This window comes from Mirounga leonina, unplaced genomic scaffold, assembly GCF_011800145.1.
Source record: "Mirounga leonina isolate KUSES-001 unplaced genomic scaffold, KU_Mleo_1.0 Mir_176, whole genome shotgun sequence".
Classification (NCBI taxonomy): Eukaryota; Metazoa; Chordata; class Mammalia; order Carnivora; family Phocidae; genus Mirounga; species Mirounga leonina.
In genome coordinates this window covers 24,833,455-24,853,319 of record NW_023270454.1, presented here as the reverse complement: position 1 = coordinate 24,853,319, position 19,865 = coordinate 24,833,455, and the positions used below count along the sequence as shown (strand labels likewise).

Genomic DNA, 19,865 nt, shown 5'->3' with positions numbered 1-19,865 from the left:
TCTGAATATCACTTTTGAAACTGAATGCCTTAATTTAGTGTATGGTCATGTTTGATGGCAAATCATTTAGATTTACCTACAGATTTAAAATGAAAATGTAGTGTTCCATGTAAATCAAACAATCAAACATTTTAACTTAATTTTGAATGGGAAGAAAATAAAGTGCTGGTTCCTTGTATGTTAATTCAAGTCCTTGTGATTAATGATGGCATTGTTGACTCATTTTTAATTGTGTAAGAAACCTTTGCACTGAAAAATCTACATGCTTTACTGAAAATATTCAAGACAACAAAATGCCTGGGTGAAAGGTGTTCACCATCTGACCAGAGGATTTAGTATTTCCTCTAAGTATTCAAAACCATGTCACTGACTTCACTTAAAATTTATTTGATCCCATTAAATAGATTTCCAAATTTGTTAATCAAACGAGGCATAATTTAGAATATTTGATACTAACACTGAGGATTTATTTTAAATACCTTTTTAATAATGCCAAAAATTCTGGAGAAAAAAATTAAGAATACCATCCAATGCCTATTGTAAAATATTAAAATAATTCATCTTTTCCAAAAAGGAGGGGGGGAAAAGGCTATTTTACAGAAAGCCTTATACAGTTGATGATGTGCTATTTTTTACCTTTAACCTTTTCTTGTTTGCACATTACCTTTTACTTTACTTTCTTCCATTTTATTACCCATGGCAGAAAGAATGATAAACTGGAACTCCAAAACTCTGTATCTATCAGGAAATAATTAATGGATCAAGAGAAGTTTGGTTGTTTTTTTTTTTTTGTTTTTGTTTTTTTTTTTTTACTTCTCTAGACAGTTTATTCCTCTGTACATTCATTTAGGGACTTTTTTCATTTTCTGGGTTTTGTTTAGGAACTACCTGGAGGAATCATTCTGGATGTAAAAAAAAAATTATTTTTATCCATACTAGATCTGTCATTTTTGTCATGTCTGTCTGAGATTACATATTCCTAAGGGAAAGAAAAACAATCTTTTTAAGTTGTTTTAACTATCACAGCATTCTATACACATGGGTATTTAATACATGATTTTTGAATAGATTGCTTTTCTCACTATTGTTACACATTTTTATTCATGAAACTACCGTAGTATTTTATAATACAGTGACTTTTTGAAATCATGCCATTATAAAAAACCTGTCACTAAACTTCACAAGACCAAAGTGGGTTTAGTTGTAAAGTATTATAATAGATGGGAAGAAAGAAATAGATATATATTTCCTATTGAAGATGTATAAATACCTCTTGTTAATGCAGACACAATCCATACAAATTAATTCTGCTATCTCTGAGGGATCGTTGTATAGTTTGATGACCTGTTTGAATAAGTGCAACACTGAAAATGTAATACTTTCCAGAAAATTGCTTGGTGAGACCAGAAAGAATATTAAAATATTCCATATAATTCCAGCATTACTTAGAAAAACATTATCTCCTCTAAATGATTATGTGAACATCATTTTACCATTGTTAAGGGTTAGTTTTGCAATTATACAAAAAGAAAAAAAAAGATCATAATATGATTGCTGATTGCCAAGTGCTTTCGTTACCTACTATCTCTTTATGACTTAGAATATTAAAAATGTAGGCCTTTTGTGTTATACATAATTTTGACCTAATGGCAGATATATTACAATATCCATTAAGTTCATTGCATTTACCAAAAATAATTTCCATAAAATTGTTACCATATTACCTTCTAATAGTTAACCCAAATCATATAGATTTTTTCCCTTTCAGCTTCAACAGTTCCTAGTATAATGTAGCTCCCTCATAGATAAAACTTTACTGTTTTCTCTACTGAATGTTTTTATTGATGATACAGATTGCTGAATTGCAGAATTTTCTTTATCAGAACAATAAACTGATCCACCTTGCCTTCCTTAGCAACATCAAATCATATCTCAAAACGCAGTATCATTTTTTCCCTGGAATAGGTACAAGCAGCAATATTCTGGACAAGATTCTTATTTACTGATATTGCCAGGAATCATTATTCAGTTTTTGCTGTGCTGTCATAAAAATAACATATTATTTATACACTACTTTTATTGTTTTAGTTTCTAGCTCCACCATTTCATTACCAACAATAACCTTATTTTGAATAAAAATTCTACACAGACATCCACTTAATTATCTTATTGATGCTTGATCAATTGCATACCATTAAAAATATTTTCTGCTCTTGCTACAAGTTTCAATTACTTTTATTTAGTCAAATCCATGTATCTGCATAGTGTAAGGGTGAGGGATTGGAGTTGGTAGATTAGACTGCTTGTTTAATAAAACAAGTTAGTAAAATAGCAATAATAATTGAATATTTTCATAGAATTTCAGACCTGGAACAGATCTTGCAGTTGAATTAGTTTCTGTAAATACCTGAAATGCCACACACTTGAGTTTTTATGTATGCTATTCTTTTTGTCCAATTTCCCATCTCCTGTTCCCCAAAGCCCATATCCATTCATCCTGGAGACTAATTCAATAGCTACCATCTTCAAAAATTCTGTTTGATTTCTCAAACTGGAGAGTATTTTCTCAATTCACTTAATATTTCATGTAGGTCTTTTTATGATGTTGATCCCTTCTATCTGGCACATAGCATTTATATAATAATGTATTAGGATGGTATGAATATAATATAAATATAAAACAATATAAACAAAATTTCTTCCTGATAAACCATAATATCTTCTCCTTGCCACCGTGAGCATACAAACTAATGCCTATTACGGAGTAGAGTTTAGTGGAAAACACATAGACATCATAGTCTGACAGAGGTTTAATTATAAACTCAGCCACTTAGTTCTTAACTTCTCTGTGCTTCAGTTTCTTCAAACAAACACAGAATAATAATAATACTGCTTTCTTGTTGTTATCTTTGAAATATAGTTTCACCTTGTGACATACTTTTAAGGGATTAACTGTTTATAGAGTCATCCTGCCTTGTTATCCTGCCTTTTAATTTAAAATGGAAATGCAATTTAATTAAATCTGAAGAGCATACTGATATCTTGCCTTAAAGCTTTGTAACCTGCAACTATTTCACATATATTATTTTGCTTGTACCAAATATTACATAACATATAATTCAATGTTTAATATAAAATTATCATATAACAAGAAAATTACTATCCTTGTTTATATGAATTTTCAGAAATTTAAGTAATTTCCCTAATATCAGACCACTAATAGATGGCAGAGGCATAATACAAAAGAGATCTTTTCACACTAAGTACATATACTATTTCCTGCCTTTCTGGAAAGCAATATATACATATATATATATATACATATAACATATTAAAGATATATGATAGATAGATAGATGATAGAAGATAGAATAAAAATACTGGTTTCAGTGCTAAATTAAATCCTGTTGAACTTTGATTCTTTGGTGATTTTCAAAACACCAACCAGTTAATTTAATTTTTGTGCACATCTCCTAAATCTTTCCTTTCTGGTTTTTGTCCCCTAGTCTTTCCTCTTTGAATTATTTTTAAAAAAATAACCTGGTAGACAACTTTTTTAAGCCAGAGAGATCATCTTTATAATTCTCTTTTATAAAGCCCATATAGTCAATTGTAAGAAGTCTTTAAGCAACTGAGACATATATAAATTATTCCAAAGTACCTTAACATAAATACAATTATCCATTCCTATGCTTGTTAACATAATACAAACTCTATCTAGTAATCTACTTTAGTTTCCCAATAGTGTAGAAAAAAAAAAAAAAGTCACTGCATAAATAATTAAATTGTTTTTGATATATGGTGAAAACCAGTCAAGCGCTGCTCCTACTCCAAACCTTAGAAAAAACATTGTGGAATTAATGTTTTCAAATAAAATCAGGAAGAACTGATTTCTAGGGTTATCAAGTATTCCCAGTTTTTCATTTTGGAATTATTAAACCCCTTAGCTTTTACATATGTTTCAACACAGTTAAGTACTTCAATTATAGTACTTATATCACTTCTCTTAAAAAAACAGCTTGTACTTTGAGATCAAGCAAACACACAGTATTGTGTAAAGAAACAGGAAAAAGAACAAAGAAGAATTAGAGAATGCATATTATACTCACGGAATGTTCTATAAAGTTCTTCAAGAGCCAGGTGCTTGTCAGAGTCAAAATCATCGTATTTCAGTAGGTCATACAAAGTACAATCAGAAAGATCCTTGCCAAGTTCTTCCTGTTTTATCACCTGACAAGAAAATTAAGCCATATGATTATAATCATCTAAACATTTCTATAGCACAATTAATTATACATAATAATCATTTAATAAATCATTTTGAGTCTGCAGTAGGGCAAAGAACAGAACCTATGAAAAATACAGATTTTCGGTCACTGGACAATTATTTTTAACTGTTCCAAAGATATAAAGTTAAAAAGTTCAGATAGGTACTTAGAATTTAGTCCAAACTTTCTAACACAAAATTTTCACAGTAGGACCCAGAAAAATCTGAAATTTACAAGGACATTTTGTATTTCACTCATTTTCTTTGCTCCATTTATACTGACTCAAGGAAATATCTCCACATGAAAATTGCCTCCTACGTCTCAGTGACCTCTGTCAAAATAAAACAGGGCTCTTTCTCAACAAAAATAGTGAGATCGTTTGTTCTAAGTTTCATCTTCAAAATATTTGTGAAAAATGAAGTTAGATTTTTTTTTCCTTCTCTGCCTAAACTCCTCCTCAGCTGGAAGTTAAGCCGTTTGGGATTGTGCATTAACTCTCCCCGTCACAAAAGAGCTATTAAGCAAATGACTGTTTCCAGGAGCCAGAGAGGATTAATGCACCGATTGATGGTGAAAATCTATCCAAGTGTGGGTGAGAAAAATCATCAAACTGCTTTTCTACTCTGTGCTCTGTCCTATGGACTGAGGCTGTAGCTTTTTTATACTCTACTGCTTTGACTATTGCCTCTCAAATAAAAGAGCTCCCCAAGATTTTTCAAACATTTCTACCCATCCAGGGGGCTGCAGAGCTGCGTCCATAGCTTTTCCTATTCTCCCGCATATAAAGGCAGTCCAGCTGCGCATTAGAGTGTGTGTTTTTTTAAAAGGCGGTGCCATGTAATGAGAAAATGCAGGCTCTTGAAGTCAGCCAGCTCTGGGTTCCGTTTCTGCCAATGCCACTTACCAGTTCTATAATTTCTGGCAAATCATTTAACCTTTCCTCAATTAGAAATTGAAGATAGTAACATTTATCTCAAATGGCTGTCGTGAAGATTATACACACGCACACACGCAGGCGCATATACACACATAAACAGGCACACATATACTCACATAGAGTTAGATGCAAGGCAACATATAATGTGCACTCAAAAGTAATCATTTAAAGTCAAAAATAACGATTTTTTTAAAAATGTGATGTGCTTCTTATTCAAACAATTCACTGCTGATTTCCACACCAGCTTGCACAAGCACTGCTGTGTATTCACGGTGTATCACTATTTTTGATAAAGCAGTATGCTTCAGACTTTCTTTGTTAGATCAACGGCGGATTAGTGATACTAACTTCTAAATATTCTCAGATGCTATCAAACTAGTTTTTTTTAGAATCCTTTGGGGAACACTTCCATATTAAAAGTTCAGTTACACCTGAGTGTGGATGAGCTGTAGAGGCAGCTCTGAGGATGGAGTTTAGCACAAAGGTCACTAGAGCCCCAGCCTGCTCCAGCCTCCAGCCACCTGAGCATTGCCAAGCAGAACTGCCACACGATATTGGGTTATCTACTCTTGCGTAATGTATTCGCATTTCATTGTTTAAGCTGATATTCGCTGCCTTGGGGGGGAAACGAGGCAAAACATTTATCTGCTTTAATTGATCCATATAAATAGATATTGTTGAGAGGGAGTATTAAGCCCTACGCTCTTGCACAGTCCAGCTGGAAGGATTAACGAAACTACCTAATGGCTGAAGCCATCTCTCCTATAAGCCTAATGAGAAAACTAATACTGCTTTTCTATTTAGAAAGCAACAGAGCTCTCAGTCATTCTCCATCTGTTATTTGTTAGATCATGGAAAATTACTTTTTCCCGGGGGTTAGGGGGACAGCGTATTTCATCTTACCTCACTATGCTCTTCTTAAAGATCTACAATGCAAGCATTGTAGTAATTTTAAGGATGCAGTGACACCAGGGTTTGGTCAAGTATTTTAATAATATTTTTTAGTGGTGTTTATTCTCATACATGTTCATAAAGAAAAGGAGATGGAAAAACCTGGAGAAAATCTTCATCATTTTCTGTCTCATATTTTCTATTTTAATAGTTTACTCAAATTAAGTCATGTATTAGACAAAGAGAATGAACTTCTACTTTTTTTTTTTTCTGAATGTTGGCATAAGACCAGCTTGATCTTGATTTGATCTTGATCTTGATTTGATCATGATTATACAACTTAAGCTGGACGTGCTGTTTTAATGAGTATGCATGAGAGAAGCAAATGGTCCTGGCTAAATGCTTTCTAAAACAAAAAACAAAAAACAAAAAAAAAACAACTCTGTTCACCTATATTGGACCATGTCCATGTACGGGAGAGAGGTAACTTTTCTCATATCATCAATATTTCAAATACATGTTTTCTCCATTTTTTGGTCAAAAGCAGCCTACTTAAAACATATTTCCTAGTAACTTCTCTCTTTTAGGTTTCCTGATGGATCTGTGTATAGTCCAGGGTATTCCAAATGAGGGCGATACTTTCCTATGACCTTTCAACCAGCATGGAGAAATTGCTTTAGATATCTACGGTTTTGATAACCTTAAAGTAATGAGTGTCTGATTGTCTGCAAGAAAGTATGATAGAAAATGCAGATTTCCTTCCCAAGTGCACAGTAATACATTAAGCATTCTCTGACACAGAGGATGCAAACTTGTAGGGCTTTCATAGTTGCCAGCATGTCTTTTATTTATGTCTGGCACTGGTTCCAAAAACTTCCCAGTCTAGGCTCCTCAAAACACATGTTATTTCTGGACTAGTGGTCATGACAGAGCCAGACTCAGTGAATATATTGTTATCTAAGTATCCTACAATGAAGCTTTAGTCAAGGAGACCACTCATAATTTTTTTTTTTGTTATCTACTGTAAAATATTGAGTATGTTTCCCAAATTTATCAGTGTTTGGTGAACTCTCTAAGGCTAAAAGACAATTAAAGAGTCTCACTTTCTTTAATGATCAAAAATCAGGTTACATGAATCTTGGGCTCCACAGAGATTAGTGTCAGTGTGACAAAATAGAAGTATTAGTAGAATGTCTGTCATCCAGGGAGCTCAGGTATATACAGCATCCCAGAGGGGATACATATTTAATTTCAAAGTAATAGAACTGTCAAGGTTGTACGAGGAATTGTAATAACTCAGGGATGATTCAGTGTTTTGATATTATATTCTTTTTTGTCCCGAAACAAAAAAACAAAAATAAAACCAAAAAAAAAAAAAACCCTGTCCCTCCCAAAGTAAACTATTCTCCATTATTCTCCTTCATTTGTTTATTTAGATATCTATTCAACAAATCATTTTTGACTATCTACTATGTGACAGACTCCTAGACTCTGAAAACAAGACAGACAAAAACCCCTCCCATGTGTAACTTATATGCTAGTAAAGGGGGGAAAATAAATATATAATATATAGCATGTCAGACAATAAGTTATTTGAGGATAAATAAAACTGGAAAGAAAAAAAGAAAATGCCAGAGGTGGGTGAAGAGGATTGTCTCCCTGCTGTGGAGATGTGTGAATATTAGTTTTCTGGTCATATATCATGACTTAGAAATCAAAGACTATTATACTGACTCTCATAAAAGAGGCAAAATACATAGGATCAATTTTGATTGTCTCAAGTCAGGTCATGGTGATGAGGGTGAGCGAGGACAATGGAGTAGAATCTTCCAGTTCTGTGTCTTTTTCTTTATTCTCCTTGGTGGAGACAGAAAAACAGCAACTGTAAACTCCTAGAAAACACACCAATCATTTGTTCAAGAGCACATCAGAGGATGAGCTCTTCCTCACCCTTTGCCAGCTATTCTTCCTCAAACTAATCATGACCATGTCACAATAACAGTGATCTCAGTAGATCAGAGCTCAGTGGTCCTCTGTTTTAAAGAAAGTACATCACATTTGTGAAGTTGAGGAGAAGAAGATATATTCACTCTTTACTTGACAAATGTGTAGACTGCATCAAAGCTTAAGGGGTCAGGAAATAAATATACTTTGTTAGAAATACATATTCTTCCGGCGTTATCTTTAAGCCTCTCCTACATACTCGATACAGATGGGTTGGCTTCTCTACTAGTTGGTTCTCTGAACATCTCCTTGTACACTAGCTTTCTGCTTCTCCCCTCTCCCTTCCTCCCTCCTTTTGTCTTTCCCTTTTTAACAACCAACATGTGCCAAGAACTGTGCTAGGGGTTGGAGATACAGTAGTAAATAAGAATGACATAATCTTTGTCCTCATGGAGTTAATTTTCTAAAGAGGACAAGTGAGAACAGGTAATCAAATAATTAAATAAACAAGATAATTACAGATTGTCAACAGTGTTCTAAAAAATAAACAAGGTGAAAGGGCAGAGAGTAAATAATTAACATTACAAATTATAATTGTTAATCATATATAACCGATGCTATCCTGAAATAGCTGTATTAGAAGAAAAGGATTACATAAAAATTAATTACATCTTTTAATCTTTTAAGTTCTTTTTTAGTTTTATAACATTTAAAAAATCAATAGGGCCAACATTAATTCTCTTGAAAGACCTGTTGAAGAGATAACATTAATAAGAAGAAAAATGTTTTATTTTTAAAGCATTCTATATGGCTCACACGGATTTTCTGAATACGAATGCCCAAGTTTTAAATGTACTTTAACATTCCAAAGGAAAGATGCTATAAATGATATGTTTAAATGTTTTAAAAACAAAATTTTAATTTTCCAATTGTCTTGTGCATATTATGAATAGCATAAAAAAAAGAATATTTGAAACTCATTACTAATATTTCCAGATAGAATTGAAAGTACTGTTTCTTAATTGTAGCCTCAAGCTGCAGCTAAACCTTACAGACCTTACCCTTCTCTGGTAAGTGCTCACTGTTGCTGTTATTACCCCCCTGAAATCTTTAGCACTTGAAAGGTAATTGCCAGCGCTGGGAAGATCTAACTACTGGCATTGCCACTGCCCTTCTAAGTCAAACACATGGTTTTCTGCTGCTATATTTCATCTACCAGAAGGTTTATGGGGCTTTAAAATGTTAAATAGGATTAATTACCATGGAATTTCCTGGAAGTTCTCACTTATCTCCCTTCTCTATCCAGACAAGTGCTTGTTTATTTGTATTTAGTTTGTTCTCACTAAAATACTTTGTATCTATTAGACAAAACAATTCTTACCAATCTTATAGTAAATAAATATGTTGACTAGACACCAGAACCTTTTAAAAAAATCTTTAAAATTGTAATAGGCTTTATCAACTCAAAATAAAGATTAATTGTCCATTCCTTATGTAACAGCTGTAATCATTTTTAAAGGTTGCAAAAACATCATTATCATGCCCATCCTGATAGCTTAAAAATATCTGGTCTTATTTATTCTTGCTTTTTATTTAATTTTGTAAATATATTCACATATGGTAGTCATTGAGCAAATAGCTTTTTAAGTCAAATATGTATAACATAATCTAAATCCTGTGAACAAGTAGCTCTTTTTATTATTTTAATAAAGAGTTGGCATGTGTGCACATTAGGGAAATATTTCATTCTAATATGCATGCCTAATGTGAATCAGCTTATTAAGATGACAGAATCTAAATGAAGAAAGAGCTAAATCAATATACTCAATACAGCTGCTTATTTAAACTGAGAATCACAAGGGAATGGTTTTGCTTACTTAAATTCTACGGGTGGTTATTTTATGAAATAGGGAGAGGCCGAAGGAGTAGATTTTCCAAGCTGTTAGCACTATTTCACTTTAAGAACCCTATGTTTACTGCTATTAAGTTAAACAAGGAAGCCATTAGACTCAGTTGGTTCTAACGCCCTCGTGCCTATGTAAACAACCCAGAGTCTAAGCCTGTAAATGCCTCAACTTTCCAAAACTGACAACCAATCACAAATAGCCAAGTATGCTTTAAGCTATAGCCAATCAACCATTTCCTTACTTTGCTTTCTCCTTTTCTCTATAAAAGTTTTCCCCTAGCTCCCCTCAGTGGAATGCTTCTTAACCACTTCTGGTTTGGCACAGCCTAATTCAAATTGATTTTTGCTCAAATAAATTCTTAAAATTTTAATATGCTTCAGCTTATCTTTTAACACTGCTAACAAATTCAAGGGTGCCATTCCACCAGGTGAAGTCTGCCTATGTGTCCCCTCATCTTACCCTAAAGATCCAACATTTCAGACCACAGTGCAAGACACAGTTGTCCATTCCCTTCTAAGGGACAATCTGGACAAATTCCTTTGTGTTTCATATCCTGGTTTACCTCTGTGACCCTAAGAAATCCAAGTTTCCTCATATTGCTGTGTACATTTCCTTCTCTGACTCAATCTCCATTCCTTTCCAACTCAAACCCAACATAGTGACCTGCTCTCTGATCAGAAAACTCTCCTTTACCTTCCACTTCTTATAAAAACATGTTCTTTACCACATTAACTTTAAGAAATTCTGGCTGCCTCTTAGGAAAACCATTTGTCTAATAATTTTAACAACTGGAGGCCAATTTTTCTCTCATATCCATTCTACCTCAGCAAGGGAGATGGTCAATAACTAAAGGGCTCCCTACTGGCACTTCTGTACTATTTCTGTTTCCCAAACCAGTCTTCATTAGATAGATAAAAAGATAACAGATGGATGGATGAATGGATGGATGGAAAGAGAGACAGAGACAGAGACAGAGACAGATAGAAAAGACCTACTTCTTTGAATCTCAGGCCATTCAGCTACATAATTCTCTCCCATTCACTCCCCATAATTCACAAATAAATTTAGCTGGTGATTCACAATCTTTCTGCTTACCTTAACTCTTAATATTCCCAGCGACTTCAAAATACATATGAATAAACCACCCAGAGCATTTCTGAGCTCCTTTTTTTTTTTTTTTTTACAACAAATGATCATTAATGGTCACACTTCTAGTGACCTTTTCCTACCTCCCAGACTGGCCAGGAAGAACATACTCATACCTTAGGTCACTTCATCCTGAAATCTTTCCTTCAGGCATCACACATTCAGGTCTGTTTTAGGAAAAATATATGTTCTTAAAACCACAAATGTGTTACTATGTAGCTGAGTGCCTGACTACACTAGTCATATATGTAACACTTGGGGGAGACATCAGGTTTGTGATCATGCTATGAAAAAGTATTTTTTTTATGTTTGTTGAGGCTTTTGCAGTGAGCTATTATTTTATGAATTATACATTGGAATATGATAACCCAGTTTGGAGCATATTGCTATTAGCTTTGAAAATATAATTACAGCTAACACTGTACTTACTATGTGCTAATCATGTTCCTAGGAAGCATACATATTGTAAATAATATAAATATTATATCAAATTTATGTAATAAGTACTATTATTATTGCCAATATATAGGAAGGAAAACTGAGTCACGGAAAATTTCAGTAACTTGCCAAAGGTTCACAAGTAGTTAGTAAGGATATGATTTGAACCCAGGTTCTATAATCAAAGTTCTTATCCACTACACTTGGATCATCGAAAAGATTATTTTGAAAAAAATATTATAGGACTTCATCAATTTAGAACCACTCACTCCTTTCCATCTGAAACAGTCTCTTTTGATCATGCATATACCATCTTAATCTTTGTTGATTTCCTTTCTTCTGTTATAACCTGTTTTAACTCTTCCAGATCCTCCATTGCCAATGGCAAATCTACCAGTGCGCTACCATCAATTTTATCAACTTCATAAAACATAATTCTTTTGAAAGTCCAAAATTTCACTTTGCTATAAATTTATATCTTATAATTGGGTATTTTTAACATACAAAAACGAGCCTCAGACTGAAAGACTAAATGTGCAGTTACAGATGTTTATGGTAAGCTAGAGTGGTGAAGAGATGGATTGAACAAGATTTATTTCTATAACTGGTCAGTTCATTTTAGCAAATATTTTCTTGCTGTGACAAATTGTTAGCTGTGAAACTAAAGATCCTACTCATTTTATCTATTACATTTTTTATGCATTTTCACTCTCAACTAGAAAGGCCTTTAGGTTCTAATTTACTTGAAAATCTGCAAGAAAAACTCTAGAATATATATTCATTATGTGGAATAAAAATAGAATATGTGCAGCCAGCTTTCATGCTGCAATTGTAGAAACTTAAAGCCAAATTATATTCTTTAATTTTTACTTGTCACTGGCAGTATCTTGGAGTTACATCACATTTCTGCTAATAATAGCTTGTAAATTATTAAGAGACACCACTAAGATCCTTTCCCCTTTTACCCTCCTAAGTTATTTTAAAATTCCATATTAAATTATGATATTATATGTTTCTAAGTTTTTTAATAAAATCATATGTATTATTGGTTATAATATTTGGCAAAAAGTTCTTGAAGAGTACCTGTAACCTAAAAATACACAAGGCAAAAACAATATTTGTGCTATACATATCTAGGTATTTATTCTATCTTTTAGAGTGTTTGTTATAACCTCCTGTTGTTATTTTCCTTCTTTTTTTTTTTTTTCATAGTTGATTACTGACAGATGTGGTACTGACATTTTCACCACACACTGCTGAAGGTGGAAATGACTTATGTGGTATGGGATGTATTCAGAAGGAAGTCAGTAAACGTCCCAGAACTTTCCTTGCATGTACCTCATGGATAGCCAAGATATAAATGGGTTTCTGAAGATAATTTTCAAATGAATTGGAAGGGTACTTTTCAGACATACGCAAGTCCAAATCAAGGGAAACAGAGAAAACAACACTAAATTTTGTAGCAGATGAACTTTATTATGGGTTGAGTTGTATCTTCTTAAAAGATATTTTGAAGTCTTAATCCCGAGTGCCTCAGAATGTTACTTTTTTTTTTGAAACAGGGATGTTGAAGATGTAATTAGATAACTTAAAATGAGGTCATACTGGAGTAGCGTGGCTCCTTAATCCAATATGACTGGTGTCCTTTTAAGAAAAGGCAAGGTGTTGCAAAGACAGGCACCCAGAGGATGCTATGTCACTACAAAGGCAGAATGATGTTATCTACAAGCCAAGGAATGCCAAGGATGTCTAGCACTACCAGAAACTGAAAGAGACAAGCAGAGATCCTCCTCCAGATATTTCAGAGAGAGCATGGCTTAGCCAACTCCTTAATTTTAGACATTGAGCCTCCGGAAGGGAGAGGGAGGTTGATTTAGAAACCCACCTTGCGTTATTTTGTTATGGCTGTCCTAGGAAATGGATACAAACTTGACGTGGCAGAAACTTCAAACAGGTATAGTTAAAGTGCTGTCACTGCCATTTTCTAATGAGGAACAGTTTTTCCATTTGGATTTAGATGGAGCTACTATGATAATAACTGGATTCGGTCAGATCTTGTTTTGTACCCAACCAATGGTTACAATGGTGTAGATATGTTAATAAAAACTAATATATGTAGAAAATCAAACATTACAAAAGCACCACAGTATATCTGAAGATACCTTATAAATTTTGTAAGATAAAGAACTTTGGGTATTTAAGGTATAGAAACCTATCAAAAGTAGTTATTGCTTTTTAAACTACAAAATATCATATCAATGTTACTTGAAATTAATATTGCTGATAGAATAGTGTTAAAAGAAAAACAACACGAAAAACCGAAAACCAAAAACCAAACAAAAAAAATAGTCCTAAAATGGCATCACTTAGGCCACATCCCCAAACTGGGGCTTAATACATAATCTAATTGTAGTTCAACCTCCCCCAGAAATGTAGTCTTGATAGGTCAGTCAGGAATTTTTCACTCACCACCAATGAGTCTGCCACTTGGGCCCTTTAGATCCCCCAAAAGAAGATGAGGTAATCTACATGATAATAGCCCATGCCTTTCCACTTAAGGGAAAGTGGCCTTGCCTGGAAGAATCTTTCTCTTTTGCTATTAATTTTCTTGCCCCACTCTCCCTCTACAAAAACTTTCCATTTTGTACAACTGTCCAAGCACCCCTCTATTTGCCAGATGGGATGCTGCCCAATTCAAGTATTGTTGAATAAAGTCAATTAAATCTTGAAATTTACTCAGCTGAATCTTTGTTATTTAACAGTAATCAAATTTTACCCCTAAAAATATGTTTTGTCCACATTCTCAAATAATAATACAGATTAGATATATATTTTATTAATACAGAATAAATTCACACAGATGTAAAGATATTGTACATGCTATATTTAAACAAACTTGTTAATTTAATCATGAATCATACCTGAGTTAGTTCATTAATATCTACAAGTCCGTTACTGTCGGCATCAAAATATTTAAACATTTGATCCACCAACAACTTCTTCCAAGATATGTCATCACCATTAGGGTTTTCATTTTCTTGTGTAATATATTTTTGATTTTGTAAGTCTAAAAGCATACTTTTCATCTTGCTGTATTCAGTGGCCTTGCAGTTATTTCCTGTAACAAAAGAACTAAGTTATTTTCAAAGCAATATTATTGAAAAGGAATCACCTATTGTATTAATGTTAAGAAGCTGATACCTCTTATAGATAACATATTTGGTACATAATTTTTATGTTCCTACTTGCATACTTTACAATTCATACAAAGTTAAAATAATGGGCTATTTTCATGATAGGATAGAAAATTTTCATTTGTATCAAATCTAACAACAAGATATTTAATGTGTGTTTTCTCTATGCCAAAGTAATTGATTCTATGAAGAGCATAGAAAAACATGACCGCTCCAATTGTTTAAATACATTATCTTAGGTCGCCTGGGTGGCTCAGTCGGTTAAGCGACTGCCTTCGGCTCAGGTCATGATCCTGGAGTCCCGGGATCGAGTCCCGCATCGGGCTCCCTGCTCCGCGGGGAGTCTGCTTCTCCCTCTGGCCCTCCTCCCTCTTGTGCTCTCTCTCTCTCATTCTCTTTCTTGCAAATAAAAATCTTAATAAATAAATAAATAAATAAATAAATAAATAAATAAATAAATAAATAAATAAATAAATACATTATCTTAGTTTTAATCCTCACTATACATTCCTATATAGAGAGTTCACAGGTTTTGAGGCACAGGGAGATGAAATGACTTGCCCAAGGCAAAGGGTTAGATTATGTTGGATTTTGCATTTGAACTCATATATCTGGTTTCAAAATAGGATAGCATATTTTTAACTGGAAGTATGCTTTTTACATTTGAATTTGTTTTGAAGACGTTTCTATTTGTGTGTGTGTGTGTTTGCATTTTAAAAAATTCTATTCTTAATAATACTAAGTTCATATTTGTATTCTTACAAAAGTCTTTATTTTTCTGATATTCATTTATCTCTCCTTTTAGAGCACTCAGTGTATAACACGATATATGTTTGCATTTTGTATCTTGAAGTTTTAACTTTGCAAATTTTATCTCCAAAATGAAGTATAAGCTCATTGAACTAACAATGCATCACAGATTTTTCAGTATTCCCATAAAATAACCAGGAAAATACTGGCAACATCAGAGTTAGTGAAAATAATTGCTTAGCTTAATGTCTTCAAAAATAACTACAATTGCTCTAAAATCTTCACATAATTATCTTACAAAGGATTTTTCTTATACTGGCCCCCATGATAATGTCTTTAAATGGTACATTGAAAAGTAGTACATACCACTGATAGCAAATGTGATATAAAATACAGTATAGAAAATACAGTGCCTAATGTAATCTGTAAATGAAAAAGTATTATATTAGCCAAGAATTTTTAGAACATATTTTTAGAGAAAATACTAACTTTATAATTGTCAATTTTGACAATTAGATTTTAACAGAATCTACAATTTAAAAAGAATTCTAAAGATTATTAAATATATGTCTGAGAAGCATGGAGTTGAAAAACAGTATTTGAAGTCTCATGCTTTTTCAAGACAAGATGGAAAACAGTCTCTTCTAGAGAGATGAGAGACTGTCTTATTTTTCAAAGACCGTGAAATAACTACTGTTGTTCAGCAATTTTAGTGTTTAGCAATTCTGTCAAGAAATTCTTTTTTACAACAAAACGTAAACTTTGTGATGCAGATTAAGTCAATTTTGCATTATTCCGTTCTCAGTAAAAAAAATAATACTGAGAACGTTTTCATAATAGCAAGGAAATCACTGACAAAAGAGAGAAGTAATCAAATCTATAGGAAGAGGTAGCAATTTGGGTGTCCATGAAAATGGCACAAAAGGAAACCTTCAAGCGTGTGTGTGCCTGTGATTGTGGGTGTATTTGTATGCGCACATGTGTATGCATCAGAAAGCGAGAGGAATGTGCGATAAAAGAATGGGAAAAAGCGTCACAGACTATTCCAATTGCCCCATCTGGGGATTTCTGTATTTGACTTTGGGTCTTTATCTCCTCTCATCTGACTAGTAGTGGGTAGGGTGGAGTTTGGCGATGCTGACCTGGGGCCACAAGCAAAGTGGAGATCAGAATGCTTTTGAGAGGCAATGGGAACTGAGGTTTAAATGCTGAGAACTTGTTTACTAATACTTAAAATTTGAGGGAAGATGATATAGTTTGAGTTGTTACACTCTAATTTTGATCTAATTGAGTAATGTGATCATCATAATGATCTCTATTAATACTTTCATTTCCCAACTTGTAAATTTCCTTGAAAGTTCAAGTGGTTGCCGGCAATCCAAAGAAAATAAAAATAAAAGCTTTGCAGTTAAGGCATTTACAGTCTATGGAAATGTACAAGAAGTAGTTATACAATTACGTAAAACCTTGTGGAATTTATAGATTTAATAAAATTTCTGTCACAGATTTTTAGTAATAAATAGGAACATCTGCTATTAACAATAAATCACATGTAATGCAGGTATCCTATGTGTCAGGAACTTTATACGTATTAAATCAGTTAACCCTCACAACATTCCCAAAAGAAAAACAATGCAATTATCACCATTTTATAGATGAGGAATTAAGGCATTGAGAAATTAAATAACTTGTTCAAAGTTACAGAGCTAGAAAGGAGCAGAATGATTTTTATATACAAACAATATCCGTTTTGTCCTTTATTCTCTACTTCTCTCATCTTCAGAACTGAGTTTTAAATCAACTTATATATGGGATTCAGTAAATTTGTTGAGGATTATTTGTAAAAATGAAAGATAAACATAACAATAAACTCTAGGCAAATAGAGAAAAAAGAACTCATAAAGGAAAAAGAGAAAGGACTATCTGAGAAGTTGCAGGAGAATAAGAAAGTACTGAAGAGGAAGCTAAAGGGAGAAGAACTTTTCAAGGAAGAGGGTATGACGAAATGTCAAATGTTTCAGAATGAAAGTAAGATAAACAATAAAACATGTGCACTGAATTCCTTAAACTGTAGGTAATCGGTGACCTTAAAGAAAAATTTTAGCAAATAAATGGAGTAAAATTCTTTTTTTAAATCTAAAATCTCCTTTTCTTAAGATTTATTTATTTATTTTAGAGAGAGAGAAGGGGAGGGGGCAGAGGTAGAGAGAGAGAATCCCAAGCACACTCCCCACTGAGCCACCCAGGCACCCCTAGAATCTCCTTTTTAATATATCTTTCCCTTTAGAATTGATATTTTTTTATATTTTGTTTTATTTTATTTTAATTACATTATAGGTAACATACAATATTAATTTCAAGTTTACAATACAGTGATTCAATACTTCCATCCAGTGCCCATCAGGAAAAGTGCACTCCTTAATCTCCATCACCTATCCCTCCATCCCCCCACCCACTTCCCCTCTGGTAACCATCAGTTTGTTCTCTATAGTTAAGAGTCTGTTTCTCAGTTTCTCTCTCTTTTTCCTTTGCTCACTTGTTTTGTTTCTTAAATTCCACATATGAATGAAATCACATGGTATTTGTCTTTCTCTGACTTATTTCTCTTAGCATTATACTCTCTAGCTATATCCATGCTCAAACTCACAACCCTGAGATCAAGACCTGATCCTAAATCTAGAGTCGGTCGCCCAACTAACTGAACCACTGAGGCACCCAAACAACTTAGTACATTTTAAGGGCCATGATTTTCTCCTAGAGGCAGGGAATTTTATTTTTAAGTTTCTATTTAAATTCCAGTTAGTTAACATACAGTGTAATATTAATTTCAGGTGTACAACATAGTGATTCAATACTTCCATGCAATGCCCGGTGCTCATCCCAAGTGCCCTCCTGAACACCCATCACCTATTTTACCAAGAATTAAAGAATTTGACCAAATCATTTAAAATTAACCAGACTACAAAAAAGTAAATCTATCCCTGCACCAAATATAATCAAAACTAAGACTCATGTAACTCCATTGAGAATAGGTCTCTTAGTACTTTTGAAACCTAAATAATCTTTCCCCACAGTTTTATCACATCACTCAAATATGTGGTTGTCAACGAAAATTTTATTGTTTGTATTGATGTTATAAAAGATATGCTATTCATATCTGTGAAGCCATAGTCATATAATGATTTCAAATCCAATATTTACACAGCAATTGTGTGCTGGCACTGTTCTAAGAATTTAAAGATAACTCATTTAATCTTATAATGACCCTATGAAGTAAGAACAATTACTATACCATATCATTGAAAGCATAATAAGCCCAATAATAGGCTTGACATTTGACATTACATGAAAGGTTGAGGATTTCTAACCCTAGGATTGTAAACCCATCACTCAGAAATTAACTCAGAAGTTTCCTGTGAGGTATACAGAACTCACAAGTTTGTATATATTTGTCTATTGAGAAGATAGAGAAGCTTTTTCTTTTCTTTTTTTTTTTTTTATTTGACAGAGAGAGAGAGAGCACAAGCAGGGGGAACAGCAGAGGGAGAGGGAGAAGCAGGCTTCCAACTGAGCAGGGACCCCGATGTGAGACTTAATCCCAGGACCCTGGGATTAACTGACTGAGCCACCCAGGAGCTCCGAGAAGATAGAGAAGCTTTAATTGTTTTTCTTCTGTTATTGTACAAATGTGTGTGAAATTCTGTCAAGAACTTAATCTTCTGAGGGCTGCCTGCATGCATGAAATCTGATATGCATACACAATAATAAATCATTTTTTTGTCTTCTATATTGGGACAGAGAGGTCTTTTGGTTGGTAGGATTTTTATTTTCCACAACAATCATTAGGGGCACCACCTAATAATGACATGAATGACTTACCAAGCCTATCTAAACATCATGATTTTGTATGCTCACAACTTCAAAAAATGTAAATCAAATTGTGATACAATTACCAGGCAAGCTTGATAAACCACAGAGAAAAACTGTAATATTTCCACATGGGAAATGTAGATCAAATGGACATTGAGCATAGTACTTTGGTCTGGAACAAATCCAGAAAAGTACTCTTATAGGACTATAGTACTTTTTCTTAAGCATTAAGTTTAATGCTAAATTTATCTATAGTAGAAGTTTGAGGTTGAGTTAATTTCTTCCTGAGGTTTATCCATGAGCCCTGGGTCCTTTGGACAGTTTGGTTATCTGGAAGATTATAAATTTTAACTGCTCAATTCCTCAATGTTATATATTATCATAGAAATATGACAGTATTTGACATTTTCTTTTAATTCACATATACTTAGTCGCACAAGATAAGAAACAAGTATCTATTTAGTCGTGCATTTTCTTATGGATCTAGATCATGTTTTTTTTAAGATTTATTTATTTATTT

At 33.3% G+C, this 19,865-nt stretch overlaps 1 protein-coding gene across 3 annotated transcripts in view; it reads right to left on the bottom strand.

Moving 5' to 3' along the window:
- FSTL5 (follistatin like 5) overlaps positions 1 to 19,865 on the bottom strand; it is a 684,607-nt gene that overhangs the window by 341,894 nt on the left and 322,848 nt on the right. For all 3 annotated transcript variants that reach the window (XM_035022792.1, XM_035022794.1, XM_035022795.1), the window contains exons 4-5: positions 14,453 to 14,649; positions 4,110 to 4,230 (exon numbers count right to left, since the gene is read on the bottom strand). In XM_035022792.1, the coding sequence (XP_034878683.1) occupies positions 4,110 to 4,230; positions 14,453 to 14,649 (318 nt within the window). The remainder of the gene's footprint in view (positions 1 to 4,109; positions 4,231 to 14,452; positions 14,650 to 19,865) is intronic.